The following is a 17888-nucleotide window of genomic DNA, read 5'->3' as shown; positions in this document are numbered from 1 at the left end:
CCCCTTCGAGTTGCTGCAGTAGCTGAAGTGATCTTTGCCTCCCCAGAATTATCCTCATACTTGCACAAATGTGCACACTCACATGGAAAGATGCTGACTCTGTGCATCGTGGCACACACCATTTGGCACGTGCTGGGATTTTTTCACAGACTGGGTGAAGGGGAGAAAAGTGGTAGTTAGCTTAAGAGCCTTTAACTACTCCAAGAAATGACATAGAATTATGGCATTATGCAGCGGTGCTGGTGCCATGTGAACACACACATTGACACACACACATGCTGAGCAGCAGCACACCGAGCTGGACTATGGGTGGTGGGATATTTTAAGTTCACTAGCTGTACAAAATAAGAAAAGGCTCCCAAACTAGAGTTGGCCTGCACCACCCTCTCTTTTTTTCTGACTCTGTTTAGCTGTTTTTCTTTTGTCTTTTTTTTAAAACCCTCCTTTTCATTTTCATTTAAATTAAAGCACATTGTCAGAGCATATTAGCATTCATCTTTCCCTAAACATGTCTCTCTGTTGAAGATAATAAATATGGAGTTTATTTACCTGTGGCAAATAAAACTTCTTTTTCTGTCTTTTTCTTCTTCCTTCCCTTCCTTTTCTTTTTTTTCCTTGTTCTCTTCGTCTTTTGACTGCTTATAGCGTAGTAGGCAGAAAAGACAAACAATGACTGTAAGTGCTGACACTTTATGCTAATGTAACTTGCCTGCAGATCTGACATTATTTCATTTTTAGACACCGGATGAAACTGTCCGTCCACCACTTTGATTCAGATTCAAGTAATATCTCCATAGCGATCAGAGGGTAGTCATGAAAATTGATACAGACATTTATGCATCCCCAAGCTTGAATACTAACAGTATATCCTCAACCATGTCTCCATCAAGTTTCCATCAAGTGAGAATTTAGATTTTGGTTTGGCTTGGATTTTAATATTAATTAAAATTGATCGGCTTCAGCAGGACGGTGTATTTACTGCTAATTAGCACTATGTTACATGAAAAACTAAGGTAATCGATTTCACTATGGATTACATAGCATCAAGATGTTAACTCTCCGGTGTTAACAACACTCTCCGGGATCTGATCTTCCAAGATCTTCTTGTCCCTCTCTGAGGACAGAGACCCTGAACGTGGGTCAGAACGTGGTTCTTGTTCTGGTGCTGCAGTGAGTTTTTGCACATCCTTTTTCTTGGTGACTTGTCTCCTTTTACTGAAGAGGTTGCAGATGGAATTGTGGTTGATTAAGTAGCCAAATTCCAGCATTTCCAGTAAACCATTAAAGTGTGTTGAAGCACTTCTAATCCTTGTTCAGCTGCTGGAAGTAAACCAGCTGTACACCAAGACCCCAAGGCAGTACAGTGTTAGTGTTGTCTCCTCACTGCAAGAGCATCTGTGTGGAGTTTGCATGTTCTCCCTGTGCCTGCATGGGTTCAAAAGTCCAAAGGCATGCTTGTTAGGTTAATCAATGATACTTTAATTGTAACTGTGACAATGAGAGTGGTTTTGTGTCTCTCTCCTTGGAATAGACTGGTGACCTGTTCAGGGTGTTCCCCACCTTTCACCCAATGACAGCTTAGATAGACTGTCGCTCCTCGTGACCCGGAATTGGATGAGTTCTTAAAAATTGTACATTTTTCTTCTAAAGTTTCTGTTTTGTATGTAACATTTCAAAAATGGTGACCTATCACTTTGTTCTGTGTTGCTTATTTAATCTCATTCACATTAATTCAGTCTCCTGTCAGTTCGGCCCAGAGACTGATCTGTGACATCTAGAACCATGGGAAAATGTGCATACACCGACTGGTTGGCGAATAGTGTAAATGGTGATTGCATCACAACTCTCAAGCAATGTGCACATGATGTCACGTCTTTTATCTACACTGTAGTCACTTGTGGCACGAATGACGGACCCTACCACATACTTGCACTTTCCAGCGCACTTCTTTATTCGCTTGCTGTATACTCCAACACACTCGGCTGCAGCTTTTCAGCCGACAGCTACACACACAACAACAACCCCCTCAGGTCCCAGCACGTTTAATACAGGGGAGACATCATGAGCCGACGGAGCTCCGGTGTGTCAGCCTCCCCTGCAGCCACACCACGAACCACGCCCTGCCACACCACTGTAAAGCTAGCCATTAGTTTTGAGGCTGTTAAGCCTTGTCCGTTAGCTGTGTTGGTTAGCATCACTGCACTACTGAATAGAATGCTAATGAGAAACTGAACAGCAACAGAGTGTACAACAGGACTTGTATTATACATCACTTCAATTCTTTTGCTGTAAAAATAGTGGTTCCAGTTGCTATTTGGAGCAGATCTTCCAACTGGTTCTCGGCCAGTGTGAAGTATCTTCCCACTCTAATCAATGGTAAACACCATACTGTGTATTGCATCCGCAAGCATCAGGAAAAACAACATCCACCTCTCTTTCACTTTGAACTGGTAATTTTGTAACTAAGTGTCTATCAGTTATGACGTTAAATCACAAAATCACACAGAGAAGCTTTATCAGACTCTTAAAATGAGATTACAGCCACATAATTTACTCTTTTCCTCCTCCCTCTCGGTGTCTGCTTCTGCCTCCGTCGATGGTTTCTCAGTCCTCCCGTTCCTCCTTTCATTTCTATTTTATTGCCTCGCCACTCCTCTACTTCTCTCTCCTCTTCCATCATTACAGCTCGTGGTTCTCTCCTGCTCTGCCCTCCTTTGGCTTTTCACTGGATAGTAAAAAGGTAAAAGCGTACTTTGGGAGGAAGGCCATGTGGGACGTTAAATCACATACAGGTGCCCTTAAATGGTGAAGGGACTGTGACGGAAACACACACATGCACACATGCGTACACACACACACACAGATGTACCATCAGCCCCTCATTTAGGTAGCAGTAATTTGGCTCAGTAAGTGACAGGGTTATTGTAAGAGGCTCATTAAGAAAGGGAAGCAGCGAGTAAACGTCTGACTCAAGGGAATAAATTCTAACCACTGTGCCACTTTTACTGCTCAGCAATAAGCTGCTTTGATGTGGTGTGTGATGTCAGGGCTGGGGCAGACTCGGGGCATGTGAGAGTGTGTGTATGTTAAAAATGCTGCTTCTTATACAGCGATTTCACATTTTATTTGTAAAGTGATCTAAAGAAAATGTGTATATATTTCCTTTTTTTTTTGCCCTGCTTATTTGTGAGCACTGTACCATGCGCACGGGTCTGTTGTTAAGCATCCAGAGGTCAGAGGTCACATTAGTTACAACGTGATAGGCTGTTACTGCACTAACTCAGCGCGAGGTCATTTCCCATAACTAACTTTCATCTCAGCAGGAGACACGGAAGAAAGGAGGGAAGGAGCGATGCAAGAATGAAAGGAAGGAGGCAGTGACAGTGAAATTGAGAGATGGAGAAACAGATTTTAGGAGAAGAGTTAAAAGGGAGGCAGGATGAAGTGAAAGACTGTTAGGAAAGTTAGGAGTGAGGAGAGTCAGATGCCGGCACAAGGTCAGGAAATTGTTGCTTAATGAAGTGACAAAAAACTGGCGATTTGGAGGTGGTCTGATTTCCCAAAGCTGTGTCAGACAAGGAGAGTTTTGCTTAGAATTAAACTGAAGCTGATATTTATCATTATGAAAAATGACATTGCTATAAATAGTTTCTCATTAATATTGCCCCATGTTTATGTTATGTCACCCAACTCGGTTGCTAGATCCATTCAGCTAAGCATCTACATGCAGGGTGATGCTGCCTCTAGTCTCACTGTGTAGACAAATACTGTAACACTGACACAAGATGATGCAGGCCCTAATGTGAGACAGTTATTTTAGCAAGTTAATATGCACTGACATACAGAGGTACAACTTTAAAGCCGGCTGCTGGCAGATAAATGAAGAGAAGCTCTATACGGAGCGGGATTGTTTCAGCTAGTGCGCCTTTTCATGGTTTGTACAGTTGCTGCAACAGGGAGGTGGAAAAGTTGTCAGTCTGCTTGTTGCTGTCTTGTTATGATAGAAATAATGAGAGAGTCTGTGCCAGCATTCATTCGTTCCTGAGAACACACACTGCATGAGAAGATGACTCACTGATAGGATGAGGTTATTTTTTTGTTGTTCTTGGACTTATCTGAACCTGTTGAAATATTTGTATAATTACTATCCTCATTAACTCATAAGGGTTGTCAAATGTTGTTATTACTACTTTGGAATATTGATAGTTTAATGGGTTGCAGTTCATTAAGTGTTGTGCAACCATACGCACACTGCACAAAGGTCTTGAGATAGCCTTTATTTCTTTATGTTTTGCTAGGAAACTGGAAAATAGCTGCAACGATTTATTGAAGCATGCAAACATAGATAGAAATGCAGGTTATAAGGCAAATGCATTGTATAATTCTTACATGCTTGAAAGTCATTATATGGGAACACCACCTGACTTCTGCCAATCTTCAGGAGCAGTTCTCCAGGTTTCTAGCACGACATTTAAAGCTTTTCCTTGGATGTTGGAGGAGGCCTCTAGTGGAGGCCAGTCCAAACTGAAAATGAGAGCATCAAAACTGCTGATGGTTTAAAGTTCAGCCCAGAAATTTATGTCAGTTTACAAGTTTGAGTTCATTTCATGTCTTTTTAAGGATAGAAGCAATCATAACAAAACCTGCCTCTTATAGACATCCGACAATCCTCCCTGTTGAGCAAGCACTTGGCTACAGGTGGGAGGAAAAGCTTGGTTTTTATTAGAAGGAAATCCCAGACAGGACCAGACTCAGCATGGGCCACAGCTGCCTAGACTGGTTGAGGTGAAAGGAGAGCAGAGATATGAAGTGTGAGCACTGAGAAACAAGAAAACAAACACTGAGCAGACTGGTGGGGCTCCTGAGCCAAACGTGTGCAGCGCTGTTTGTACTTTGTCTGATCATCAAACTTCTTCTTTTTAGACACATTTTACAAAAGAGATTGCAAACTGATTTATCAAGAACGGCTACTTTCAGACTTATTGTTTTGTTTTCGTTTTGAACAGGCAGCTGTGATGCACCACCCTGGGAGCGCTGTCATATTTTACTCCTTCAGCAGCTGAAACAGTCTGACGTATAGGCTCACATCTGGAAACTAGTCATCTGAGATACTTTAGTTATGGTTTATAGTGTGCTGATTCAGCTCGAGCGCATTTTGCCCGACCTCAGAGAAATATTATTGTGCAGTGTTGGTGCAGGTTACGTGATGGAGTACGTTTGCTGTGGCCGAGGGCGTAATTAGATTTACACGTCTCATTTAACCTGCTAGATGCCTCCACGGTCTCGGATATTGGAAGCATCTCATGAGTTTTTCAAGTAAAGCAAAATGGATATTGTAATTGTCACGGTGCAAAAAAATGGTCTTTTAATTAGGTAAAATTAAAGAAAGTGCACACTAAACAACTTTTAACCAGCTCAGCAAAGTTCATTTAGGTGCTTAATTATGATTAAAGATACGATTACAGAGTCGGTTTAGGGCTGCAGTGTGATGTTTTCACAGAAATGCTATAATAGCTTTGTAAGCAGTTGTGTGTGTGTGTGTGTGTGTGTGTGTGTGTGTGTGTGTGTGTGTGTGTGTGTGTGTGTGTGTGTGTGTGTGTGTGCTAGAAAGACACAAGATTATCCTCTATGTATGTTCCATTTAGAGTAACCTACAACCTCAGGGTGTTATGTCTGTATGAGTAACATCAAATGTCTCCCACCTTTGTCTGTGCGTGCGTGTGTGTGTGTGTGTGTGTGTGTGTATGTGTGTGTGTGCTTGCATGGTTTAGATTAATAAAGGCTTATAATCTACATCTAATTTTAATAACTGGTGCATGTATTTATGAAATGCATTAACCTGATCTTCTTAATCGTGTGTCTGGTGACCTTGATCCACCTAATGATGGCCTCAAGGGGACAAGAGCGGGTTTGTGTGTGCGCATGCATGTGTGGGTGCCTGTGTGCTTGCACGGTATGTTTGTAACAGTTTTCCTGGACATTGCTAGATTTTTGTGGTCCATGTGATTATTACTTGTTCTGATGAAGTTTTCGGAGCTTTGATGTTCATCTTAAGCGTATTGTGTGTATTCTTATTGTTAGCATTGTGCTAAGCAAATGTATTTGTGGGTATATAGGAGTCAGATTGGTTCCTTATTTTGGCCAGGCCAGTGTTTTTTAATATTAAGAGACTTACATTGGCTGGTTTATTTACAAATTAAAAAATTCACTTGGAAAAGCTTTTTTTAAAGGTGAATAAAGGTCCTATAACTTCCTTTTTTCCTGTATTTATGTAATTGTGGTTTTCATTGCAGCACGGTCCAAAAACGTATTAATTTATTTTTGCAGTCATTATTTTATTGAGCTCATAATGGAGAACAATGATTAGGCTGGAATGAGTTTAAAAAATCTATCTGGGATGAGCTTAGCCAAGCGTAAAGTCTGAAGGGAAAACAGCCCTCCAGCCACTTTAAGCACACATCTCATGTATTCAGTATAAAGAATGGTGTCGAGCTATGCTTTGAGAAATAGCCTGTTTTGTTTTATTTTTTCTCTTTTGACTGTGGCTGTGTTTGCTTTCTTTTCTAAACACGTATCTGTAGTAACAGTCACGTCACCACATTGATTTCCGCGTTGAAGCCCATGTTGATCTTATTGTGTCTAAGTGAACATTGTTTATGGAAGCTTATTTAAAGAATGCAAGACAAACCTAAGTCAAAATTTTGAATTAGTCTCTCAAAATTTCAGGTTATTACTAAGTAACTAGAAACTCCGACCAATGGTGATAGCTACACAAAAGGACAAAAATAGACAAAAAGCATCCTCCAGGGGGTAAAGCGGTAAAACAACAAGAACATCGTCACAGACAGACACCCACACCAGCTCTTGGTGACTCTTTTAGTTATTGAGGGATGCCTAGCAAGGTCATCCATTCTGTAGATTTCCACTCTGTAGTCTGCCTTGTCATGTGTTCTGAAAATCCGGTATTTTCGAGTTTTCCCCTCAGCAGGTCACTCTGACCTGCAGATTCATGCATCAGCTTTGCAGCCGGCCTGAGTGCCATCTATCAGCCTGCATCAGCCCAGATCCCTCATGCATCAGGCCCAGGTGCCATCGGTCTCCCACTATGCACAAAGAAAAACTTTTGGACATGGAAGAGACACAGCACGCAGCATATACACATATTCAGCTCAGGTGGATACTCAAACCTTATTATATTGTTCGTTCGTGCTCAAATAACAATACTGTATGTTTGTACTCCAAGAATATATGTGGTATTATATAAAGTTTAAAACAAAGTATCTTCTAGGGTGAATCTATGTAATATTCCCATGTATTAAACACTCCAGTGTCAATTACTACCTGGTGTTGTACTTTGGTGTACTTTGAGTAACATAACTTGAATTTTAACCTATTAACACGAAGATTACAGAATGAAAAAAAACATTCAGTGATGCAAGCAGGGTTATACGAAGCTTGGTTAGCATAGTTTGAATTAACCAATGGATGCAGCTACCGTGACATCACAGATCAATTTCTGAAGTGTATTTTTACCATTTTGAAGCCTTGAGAGGAGAGTGGAAATCAGGTATTTGTTTGTGAAAACATGCTGTTGGCTGCAGCACTGAGGCACAACTTTTACTTTCCGGCTCCTCGTCACGGTTTCACCACTCGCCATTTAAACAGTGGCAATATCCTATCCCGTTTTAGCAGTCCTTTTTCCTTTTGACTCCCAACAACCACTCTTCTCTTGAGACTAGTGGTTGCCGAATGGTTGCAGACAGGTCTCCTGAGTGCCAGAGGCTTTATTCACTTGACCCTGCATTTCCACCGTGGTTGTCACACATAAAAATGGCAGACAAGCTAACGTCAGATTTCTGAAAAACCTCATTAGATTTACTGCACTTCCATCTTGGCTTTGCCTAACTTGTATACTTTCATTGAGGGAGCCAGCCTCGAGTTGCTTCTCAAACAACTGCTGGTTTTGGTACGTTCACCTTTTCAGTTTCTGCTTTTGAACTCTTTCCCATAAAGGTCGCTAAGAAGTATGTTTGATGAAATGTCAAACAGTAATAGACTTTGATTAAAAATACAGTTGTTTCTGATGATGATTGTAGTCACAGAGTCTTAGTAGAAAATCAAGTCTGATTAGGACTTTACTTTGAATAGAGTAGATCTAAGATAAGTGGTGATCAGGTCAATTTAAAGCAGTCCACTTGAGCTCTAATTAGCTACTTCAGCTGAAAGCTCATCAAATATTCTGTAGCAGCGGGAAAATATATATAACGACTTTTTCAAACCACGTACATTCCCCAGTAAGAATTGATTTAGAATCAGTAAAAGAGTGGTTTCTGCACCATGCAGGAGATGATAAACACCTTATGGAGCAAAATAAATAAACAAATAAAAATCTTCCCATGAACATAAAAATGTATTTTACCGCAGGGCAAATACCAATTACGTTACTATACCCAGAGGCTGAACCGATATGTTTTGCTGTGTCTGATACAAACCAGCAGCATGCCACCAGAACACTGACAGCGCAGCATTCGAGGGAGATTAATTAATGTGTACTTAAGTGACAAACTGAGATAAACAGACAGCTGCTGTCAAGTATTTAAATAAACTGCTGCTTCAACAATTTGTCTTTGATTAAATGTGAGTGCTGCCAAAGTAGGAATGGTGGCTTGTCTTATTCAAAGTTTGCTTGTATTGAAGTTTAATTTGAGTTTCAGTTTACTCAAAAGAGGACTGAGCGTAGTCTCACTTTACAGCCAGTTCTCTGCCCCGTGTCACCCCCATAATCATAATACCCTTCCTGTTGCAGACTGGGCTTGATTTGGGCCTTTTATCCCTGCCTGGATGACTCTCTGTTTGCCCGCAGAGCGATGCAGGTAATCTGTGCTGAGGTTTGCTCGCTTGTCGAGACGAGCTCAGGTATGTCGGGGCTATCCCAAGGAATTCAGGGGGTGGGGAGATGAAACAGCGAGGGTGTGATGCAGAGAAGAAAGTCACAGGCGTATGTTTTTGATGGGAAAAGGAAATGAATGCGGTCTCTTTGGCGACCAGTGTAAGCTGTCTGAAGGCAAAACTAAAAAGAAGGTTTGAATTAAATGGATTCGCTAATGATGAAGTGCAAAATACCCTGCAGCACAACCAGGTTCTATAATGCAGCACTTAGCTCCAGGAGGGCTGTGGGAGTCTGTGATCTCTACTTGGCATTAAAGGAATTTTTCCTCATAAATATCACATCATACATTTCCACATAATCAATACCAAAGAATTTACCTCCTCGGGATTCACGCCAACCTCATGAGGTGAAAAACGTGTTCCTCCAATAAAAAACAGGATAATCTGTATTTAAATGGATTTTGCTTTCATTGCATTCTCTGATCCTTGATCGCCAACTTTACCCAAACCATACTCTACTTACACGTGGAGATTATTGAAAACAAGTTGATTTTTCAACAAACTTTTATATCGATGCGTATCAGAAAATATATAGTATATCTGTGAGCAGTCAGCCAGTATACTGGCCAAATAATTCATGTTGATCACAAATACCAGTGCCCACATCCAACAGGCAAACTACAGAAAGACGTTCAGTTTGTGCACAACATCAAGTTGCCGCAGTAACTCATTCACTGCCGATCAGATCTCCTGCAGTGTCGCATGTGTTTAGCCAACACTTACGTAGTAATTTTCAGGGGGATGCAGTCTGGTTAATTTTTTTTAAAGATTGTTGGCAATGGCTTTGAATCATGCATGCACCTGAGAAACCACCCATCTGGAGTGTTCATCACCACGAGCAGCTGATAAATATTAACAGGGATAGCGCCATGGTAAAGACTGCGGCGGCATGTTTTCACAGGGTTGCGTTCAGCTCAGCTGCCTTTTACGTCACAGCTGCTCTTTTGAAAACTTTAAATGAATTAAAAACACCAAACAAGCGGGTAGTGCTCTGCACGTGTATAACTTAGTGCGTGTGTGTGTGATTCTGCGGTCTTGTACAGTAATTATTCTGGTTTTTTTGTGATGACCAGTTTCCATTTTAGACGTTAAGAGTAAAAACAGGTTTTGCTGCTGTTGTTGTTTTTCCATCCTTGGCATCTTTGAAGGTTAAAGCTTGAGTTTACTTAGCTTAAGTAATAGTTTCTCACTGCTTCCTAGGTGACTCATCTGTTTTGAATACATAACCAAGGGCAGTGGTGAACTTGTTTATTATACAACAAAATCAGAAACCTCACTGAGTTTGCCTCCTTCGAGTCCTATTCTCTCCCCTGTGCACGTTTGATCTCCTCTGTGCTCCTTTAACTCGATCTTCATTTTGAGGATACCTTTTGTATATATTGTACATATCTGACCAGTTCAGTGCACCTAGTGGCACCAAGCACTGTTCTGGTTGTTGTCCTTGACTTTTTAGTAGAATTCTATGAAGGCGTGTTTCACTCTGGGGATGAGTTTATGGTGCGAAACCCAAAAATAACAAGTGTAGTTCTGTTTATGCTCCATACCTGGCACCGTTGGGCTTGGAACTGTTGAAAACTGCTGGAAACTGCTCAGTCACAGCTGGTTATTGCTGCTGAAACCCTACACTAGAGATAAAATTAAACAAACAGTGGATTCACAGTGAATATGCAGATTTGAACAGTTGAGTTTTGAGTTGGGATTTAAACTGGGGGAGAGAACCAATGTTTCTTATTTCCGGGGGCAGAGAGTTCCACAGCCTGGGAGCAGAGCAGCTGAAAGCTCTGCTTCCCATGGTGGTGAGGCGGAAGGAAGGTACAGCAAGCTGGATAGAAGAAGAAGATCGAAGTGAACGGGCAGAACAGGTAGTGGTTAACAGGTCAGAAAGGTAAGAAGGAGCGAGGTTATGAATGGCCTTGAAGGTGAGCAGAAGAGGTTTGAATATTATCTGGAATTTCACAGGAAGCCAGTGAAGTTCCTGAAGAACAGGGGTGATGTGCTGGTAGGAGGGGGTTCTGGTGATAATGCAAGCAGCAGAGTTCTGAACCAGTTGAAGCTTATGGAGGGATTTTTGGGGGAGACCATGCAGAAGAGAATTGCAGTAGTCAATACGGGACGTAACAAGACTGTGGACAAGAATGGACTGGGTGTCATCAGCAAAACGGTGAAACTGAAGATCAAATTTGCAGAAAATGGTACCTAGAGGGAGGATGTATATTATGAAGAGAAGAGGGCCTAAAACTGAGCCTTGGGGTACACCAGAGGTGACGGGGAATAGACAAGAGCGGAATGATCTTAGTTGAATAAACTGGGAACGGTCGAGGAGATATAATTGAAACCAGGCGAGGGGTGTGTCAGAGATGTCGAGAGAGGAAAGTCTGCTTAGAAGTACAGAGTGAGAAATGGTGTCAAAGGCTGAGCTCATATCTAAAAGGACGAGAATGGTGAGAAGACCAGAGTCAGCTCCGATTAGAAGATCGTTAGTGACTTTAAGTAAAGCAGTTTCTGTACTGTGACATGAGCGAAAACCAGATTGAAATCTCTCGTAGATTATTAACCAGGTGTAAATGAAGTTGAGCTGCAACCACTTTTTCGAGTATTTTAGAAATGAAGGGTAGATTGGAAATCGGACGGAGGTTGTTACAGTTGTTAGGATCTAAAGAAGGATGCGCTCATATAGACGACCAGGGGTAAAGCTAAGCCAGAAGTGAGAGATCAGCCAAAGTATTTATTTGTTTAGAGAGGTTCCTGGATATCTATTTTAGTAGAACCCTGTGAAAAAAAGAGAAGAATACTGGCATCTACCCTAGTGTGCAAATGCAGTGGTTGATATGCCAGCGCATGAGACCAGAGACGCTCCGCAAAGATGGGTTGAGTCCAAAGCAAACTTCATTTGAGGCGAAAATATTTCAGGAAGCTGCAGGTTTTAGGGATAAAAGTTAGGAAGTTTAAGACGTAGCTCAGAACAAAGGATTCACTTGTTAAACTCTGTCTAAAACCCCCACCCCCCACACACCTATTTGACATGACAGGGCTCACATGTTTTATAACCTTTTAAAGCCATCAATACAACACATCTCGCTGCATACTTTAGCAATTCAGGACATTTTTGCCTTTATACCTGATTGAATACCACAAATGTGGCCAATTCAAACAAAACCCAGCCTCCATAGCTAGGGTTGGGTAGCTGTTAACCTTGAGGCATGAAGCATTTTAAACAGTTGGGTGTGGAGTTAAAAAAAAATGAACGTAGATCACATTTAAACCATAAAGGAATACAAGCACCTTACAAAACCACAGCAGGGAAATTATGAACATAGCTGGTATTAACGTGCATACCCTTCATACCAGGTATCAGAAGACCTCTCATTATGTGGCCACGTGTGATTGGATGCACACCACAGACACGCACACACACACACGCAAAGTTGTTTAGTCATTTCTGTTTGCAAATGTCCAGCACAGGACCAGTTGGGCAAAGCCATTTCTTCCCTAGTAAATTCCTGGATTTTCTCATCCATAGGCTTTACTTGGTTGCAGCATCCATTTATATTAACAGACCTTTAAGTATATTTCATCGGTCTCAAAGATGACTCTATCCGCAGGTATCAGAGGATCTTCACTGAGCCCAGGCTCTTCCCATTTCATGCTTTCCTTCCACGGGCTTCTACTAATCTCGTGTTGGAGTTGAACAAGTATGTACACCTCCATTCATGTCGCATACATAAGTGTGTGCAGTAGACCCCTGGACACATGTAACAGGCATACAAAGTCCTAAAAGAACGAGGCCCTTTCCAGCGTCCAAATGTTCCTTAAGCAAAGGAACGTCACCTCATTGTCACCACATTGTTGGTGTATTTACGCTAACACTTAGAGCTCTCCTCCTGTAATTGAGTCACATGACTCTTGTTAACACTAGGTGTCTTCATGAACGGGGTCAAAGAATCATGGAAAAGTAACACATATATACACAAATATATATGTGTTATGTATGCTTTTCTTATCTGAAAGAGGCCTTGGGCACTAGGAGATGGATTATGTCAGTGAGGGTTCCCGTAAGTCTAGTGCAAAATGTGTGTTTACCCCTAAGGAAGCTAACTTAACTAAATATATGCTGTAGCTCGAGGGCAAAAAACAGTGTGAGCAACCAGATTTCTCCTCTCCCCTGCTCCACTTTACTCCGGGGCACTTAAAAGTTGTGTCTCGCTTAAAAGGAGTTTCTGCCATTTTGACAATCTCACTCTGCCTCTGTGTGCAGATGAATGCCCAATGCCTCTCCATTTCCCATCACGAAACCCTCGAGCAAGCCGCTTAATCCCAGATAACCTGCACTTTGATGGACCCTCTGCTTTTTTTCCCCGGCTCCTTTAAATGCACTTTCATGTGTGGGCGAGCATGTTTGCAAGCTTGCTTTTTGTACACATGTGTTAGTGTGTAACCGCTGCACTCACTTCTGTCTATCCAAATAAATTACGTTTTTATAGCAGGATCCCGGTTGCTTCCATTACCCAGAAACCCAGGAATGCAGTAGAGCATATGTGTTTGTAGTAAAAAAAACAACAAAAAACAAAAACGCCCCCGTGTCTTCACGGTCGGTAAGCAAACCGACGGCGAAATGCTAACATTAGCTGCTGTGCACGCGCACTCGAAGATGGCCTCAGGGTGTAGTTTTCAGAGCCCATATGACGACTTTCTGTTTTATTTTTATCTTAAGTTTTAGGTTGGATTGACACCAAATACTAAACCATAAATTTTGTCATAAATAAATAGCCCAAGTTTGTGCTTTTTCTGTCCAGTAGTGAGAATGAAATATGTATGGGAATGGGAAATGATCTCCAAAATATACACTGTGGCGGAAAAAAAGTGCAAGAAGAAAAAAAAAGTGCCTCTGGTCTTCTACTTCATTGCTTTGCCCAAATGTTTGTGCAAATCCAAAAGTGCAAGCACTGACTGAAAGAATGTTTTTTAAAAAATCATTTTTAATAAATTTTCAATCGCACACTTAAGATTTTCATATTGAATACAAAATCTCCAGTTGATAAAATAGCATTTAAAAGTTAAAATGCTGTTAAAATGGAATAAGCTATTTAGTAAAGGATTTATTTGTACTATCAAATGCTTGAAAAAGTAGCACCCATGAATGATTTCTACTTGTCCAATCAGAGACAAATCTGCAGAGCTGTGTGGAAAATTGGCCAAACTGATCGTATAATATCAAAGTGTATATTTGACTAAATATGTGATTGAATGTTTGGAATAACTGGCAGTGAGGCTGTAATTACGGCGCACAAAGATGAGGATTCAGTGATTATCGCCGGAAATCAGATTGAAAGGACTGTGGGCGTCGTGAAAATTCACAGCTTAAGTGTGAGGATGTGATTAGTGTTCTTTTAAAGAGCTTCTTCCAACGTGAGTTAATGATGAGGCTCGCCGCTCAGTGAAGAAGCAGGTGTGACTGGTAGATTTTTTTAAAAGCTCAGATGAGTGAAGCGTCTCATCTCAGACCTACACTTGACACTAAAGACCGAATGAAAGAGAATATCTCGGTGTTAGAGCTGATGGGCGTGTGACGGGTTTAACGCCGTGACTCTCTGTGCAAGGCAGTGAAACAAACATTATTCCAAATATCAAAAGCAGGATGTGAGAAAAGAAGCAAGGTGATACAAAAGTCCTATTTCCTGCAATCCAGATGCCACCATTTATCTCGCTCTCGGTTATCGGTTAACACACACACACACACAGAGTCACACACACACACACATAACAACACACACACACACACACACCACCCAGTGCCAATGAAAGATTCATGGAGCAGTGATGATGAAGGCATCTCCCCTTCTGCTCCACTTACTGCAGTGGACACACACACACGCACACACACACACACACACACACACGCGTGCGCACCCACACCAACAGAACTGCACACACACACCCGATTCCCGAAACTGTTAAGAAGGCAGAGAGCAGTGATGCACATAGCCTTGGGGTACTTACTCACCCTTAACCCTTCCAGACGTAGCCACATAAACACCCACACACACACACACACAAATCCTGAAGGCAACCAGTCCATGCTGCAGACTGCTTTTGAGACTTTGTGAATGTTTATTTGTGTATGTGGGGAAAAGAATATTCAATTTTTTCAGTTTCTGGGAATCCCCATGAGACCAGAGACAAAAAAATAATAAAATGCTGAAGGCGATACATTTTCACATTTTGATTCTGCATTTCTGTGATGTTTGAATGTCATGATCAGACAACGACCGAATTATTCGCTTTAAATGGAATGAAAATGTCATTCTTTTAAAAATATTTCCCAAAAGTTTTCAAACAGAGCAAGGAATTTTTAACACAGCTTTTCCAAACAGCCTAGTTTTATTCTGGATGCTCAAATTATTTTACTTTGCAGACAGAAACCAAATTATTTCAGAAAAAATAAAATACCAGGGTCAAAGCATAGCTGGATAACAGCCTGGAGTCGGTGGTTGTAGTTTTCAATAAGTCTCACACACATCTCCTGAGAAATCCCAGCCCGGTTTTCTTTGACGAATCTGCCTAGCTCCTCCAGATTCGATGGTTTGTGGCATATACCTTGGTCTTCAGTTCAGCCCACAGATTTTCAGTGGAATTCAAGTCAGGGCCGGTACATCCCAGTCAATCAATGTTCATTTTGGTCTTCGGGAGGTAGTTCTTCTCCAGGAGCGACGCATGTTCTGTATTCTTGTCGCGTTGGAAGACAAAGCGATGACCCGGACCCAGTTTTTGCCAAAGGATGTATGGATAATCTTTCCAGACTTCAGCCTGGCTTGAACGTGTCACTTTTGTGGGAGTTTTTCTTGGTCTCCAACCTCTCTTCTTCGCGACTTTCCCATCTTGGTAAACACGTCTCTCACTAGTTTTCTTTAGAGAGTCTTTGAACTCTTTTGCTTCCATCCTCTGTCAGGCTTGTTCTGTGTTGTGTGTCTCTCTGAATGTCTTGATGATACTTCTGACTCCAGTTTTTACAACTTGGAATTGTTGTGATAGCTTTATCCTTAAATATAACTATATCCGTCTTCTGCTTTGTGAGCATCAACAATTCTTTTAGCCTAAATGGATTTCTTTTGCTTTTGGCATGATGATTTCTCAAGTGACAGCTCAAACTGTTGCTGAGGTTTTTAGAAGATAACCCTCAGTTTTAGCATTACAATGCAAAAGAACGCATCACTGCACAGCAGTGGTTTCTGCTATGGCTAAATATTATAAGGTCCATTTGTCAGAGGGCTGATAATATCGACCTTGGAAATTTTTGTTTCTGTTAAATAAATAATATTGTTTGCAAACAGAAATAATATGGATTCTAAAGAAAATGAATATGTTTAGTAATGCTAAATGCAATATGGGCTCCAACGAGGGACTTTTACAAAACAATTACAGACTTTAAATCAAGTTTACACACTTCCTCAAAAAGTGCAGACACACAAATATACAGTCCGAGGGGAAAGCAGGGCAAAAAAAGTCATTGTTGGTGCTATATATGAATCAGCTATACTGTATACACTGTAAATAGTGCTCATCTTGTCTGAATGCATAAAACGGTTCCAGCAGTGTCATAAATATTTTATGAGAAGCACCCAAATTCTTTACTCTGGCAAAAACATAGAAAGAGAGTGTCCTGCAGCCAAGTTGTAATTAAGTAGCCAAATATTAGCAGAGCACTACACACAAGGAACACACAGCAGATACAAGTTCATTTCGAAGTTTTCAAATACTACTGCAGCAGTAACTAAAGTGGTCCAACAGCATCTGCATACATGCCAGATCCTGCTAATCATGTGAGACCGGAGGGGTTGGCATGTGTCGAATAAATAGAAACAAAGCATGTTTGTAATACGTTAAGATGTCTGAGATGAGATGAAAGATTTCTGTTGTCTCATTCTGCATCTTATCGGCACCACTACGTAGAGATTAGCCTCATTGTAATTGTAACATCTTGATGTTTGGCAGGTATTAATGTTTTAATCTTTCTGAGGAGGTTAGCAAGTAGATGTGGAAATACCTGCCAATTACAAAGCAAAGCTACAGCTGATTGGAGCGTGAGTTATTTTGCGCGCATTAATTTAGCAGAATACAATTTTGTCCTCTTTGTAGCTCTAGATTTAGATATATTACGACAGTAGACTCAACGTGCACTCAAATGTTAACCTAAGATGGCGCTAGATGCAAATTCAGGGGGGCCTCATACTGTCCAGCAGTAGCTGACATATTTCAATCTAAGATAAAGTGGTGAACTGACTGTTGCCATCCCGATGAGTGATAATAGAATCGGTTACAGCTCCAGTCTGCACCTCGTGGTTGTTCGGGATGGTGGAAAACGGACATGTTCGAAAGCTGACAAGTTCATTTATTAGATAATGTCAATTCAGTTAAGCCCAATTAATTAATTAGTGTCCCTCTCACTGCGTCAGGTGAACATCTGAGGATGTGTCCTCAGGGCCCGACTTGCTGTACCAGCGCAATGGAGGAGGACCTGGCCGGTTTGAGCACCAAAGAAACAGAGGGACTGATCAGAGAGGCCGGCAGGTCGCTGCAGGCTGTCTTCAATGGTCTCCACAGGAGCTTTGACAGTAAGTACGGTGTGTGTGTGTTTGTGTGCGAGACACTCATTACTAGCTGAGCTCGAATAGCAAAGCTTCAGAAGTGAGCCCAGAGCAGTGTGACATTAGTGTGTTGTGTATCTTTTTGTTTGTTACAAGCTCTGCCCGTGCACACCGCTCAATACTACAGCTGGAGAGGGTGGGTGTGTGTGTCACTGTACAAAAGTGTGCGTGTGTGCGTCAAGGGGACCCCTGACTGGGTGCTATAATGAGAGCGGAGTCAGGCAGAAACAATGAAACACGATAAGCTGATCCCCTCATCTCAGGGGAGACACACACACACACACACACACACACACA

The 17888-nt window shown here is 41.5% G+C and overlaps 1 protein-coding gene across 2 annotated transcripts in view; it reads left to right on the top strand.

The window, feature by feature from the left end:
- The window catches only part of LOC102300495 (glypican-1), a 43149-nt gene that overhangs the window by 13673 nt on the left and 11588 nt on the right, over positions 1-17888 (top strand). For both annotated transcript variants that reach the window (XM_005923870.3, XM_042220674.1), the window contains exon 2: positions 17400-17558. In XM_005923870.3, coding sequence (XP_005923932.1) covers positions 17400-17558 — 159 coding nt within the window. The remainder of the gene's footprint in view (positions 1-17399; positions 17559-17888) is intronic.

This window comes from Haplochromis burtoni, unplaced genomic scaffold, assembly GCF_018398535.1.
Source record: "Haplochromis burtoni strain Fernald_Lab_line unplaced genomic scaffold, NCSU_Asbu1 Contig_53, whole genome shotgun sequence".
Lineage (NCBI taxonomy): Eukaryota > Metazoa > Chordata > Actinopteri > Cichliformes > Cichlidae > Haplochromis > Haplochromis burtoni.
This window is presented reverse-complemented; position numbering and strand designations above follow the sequence as displayed.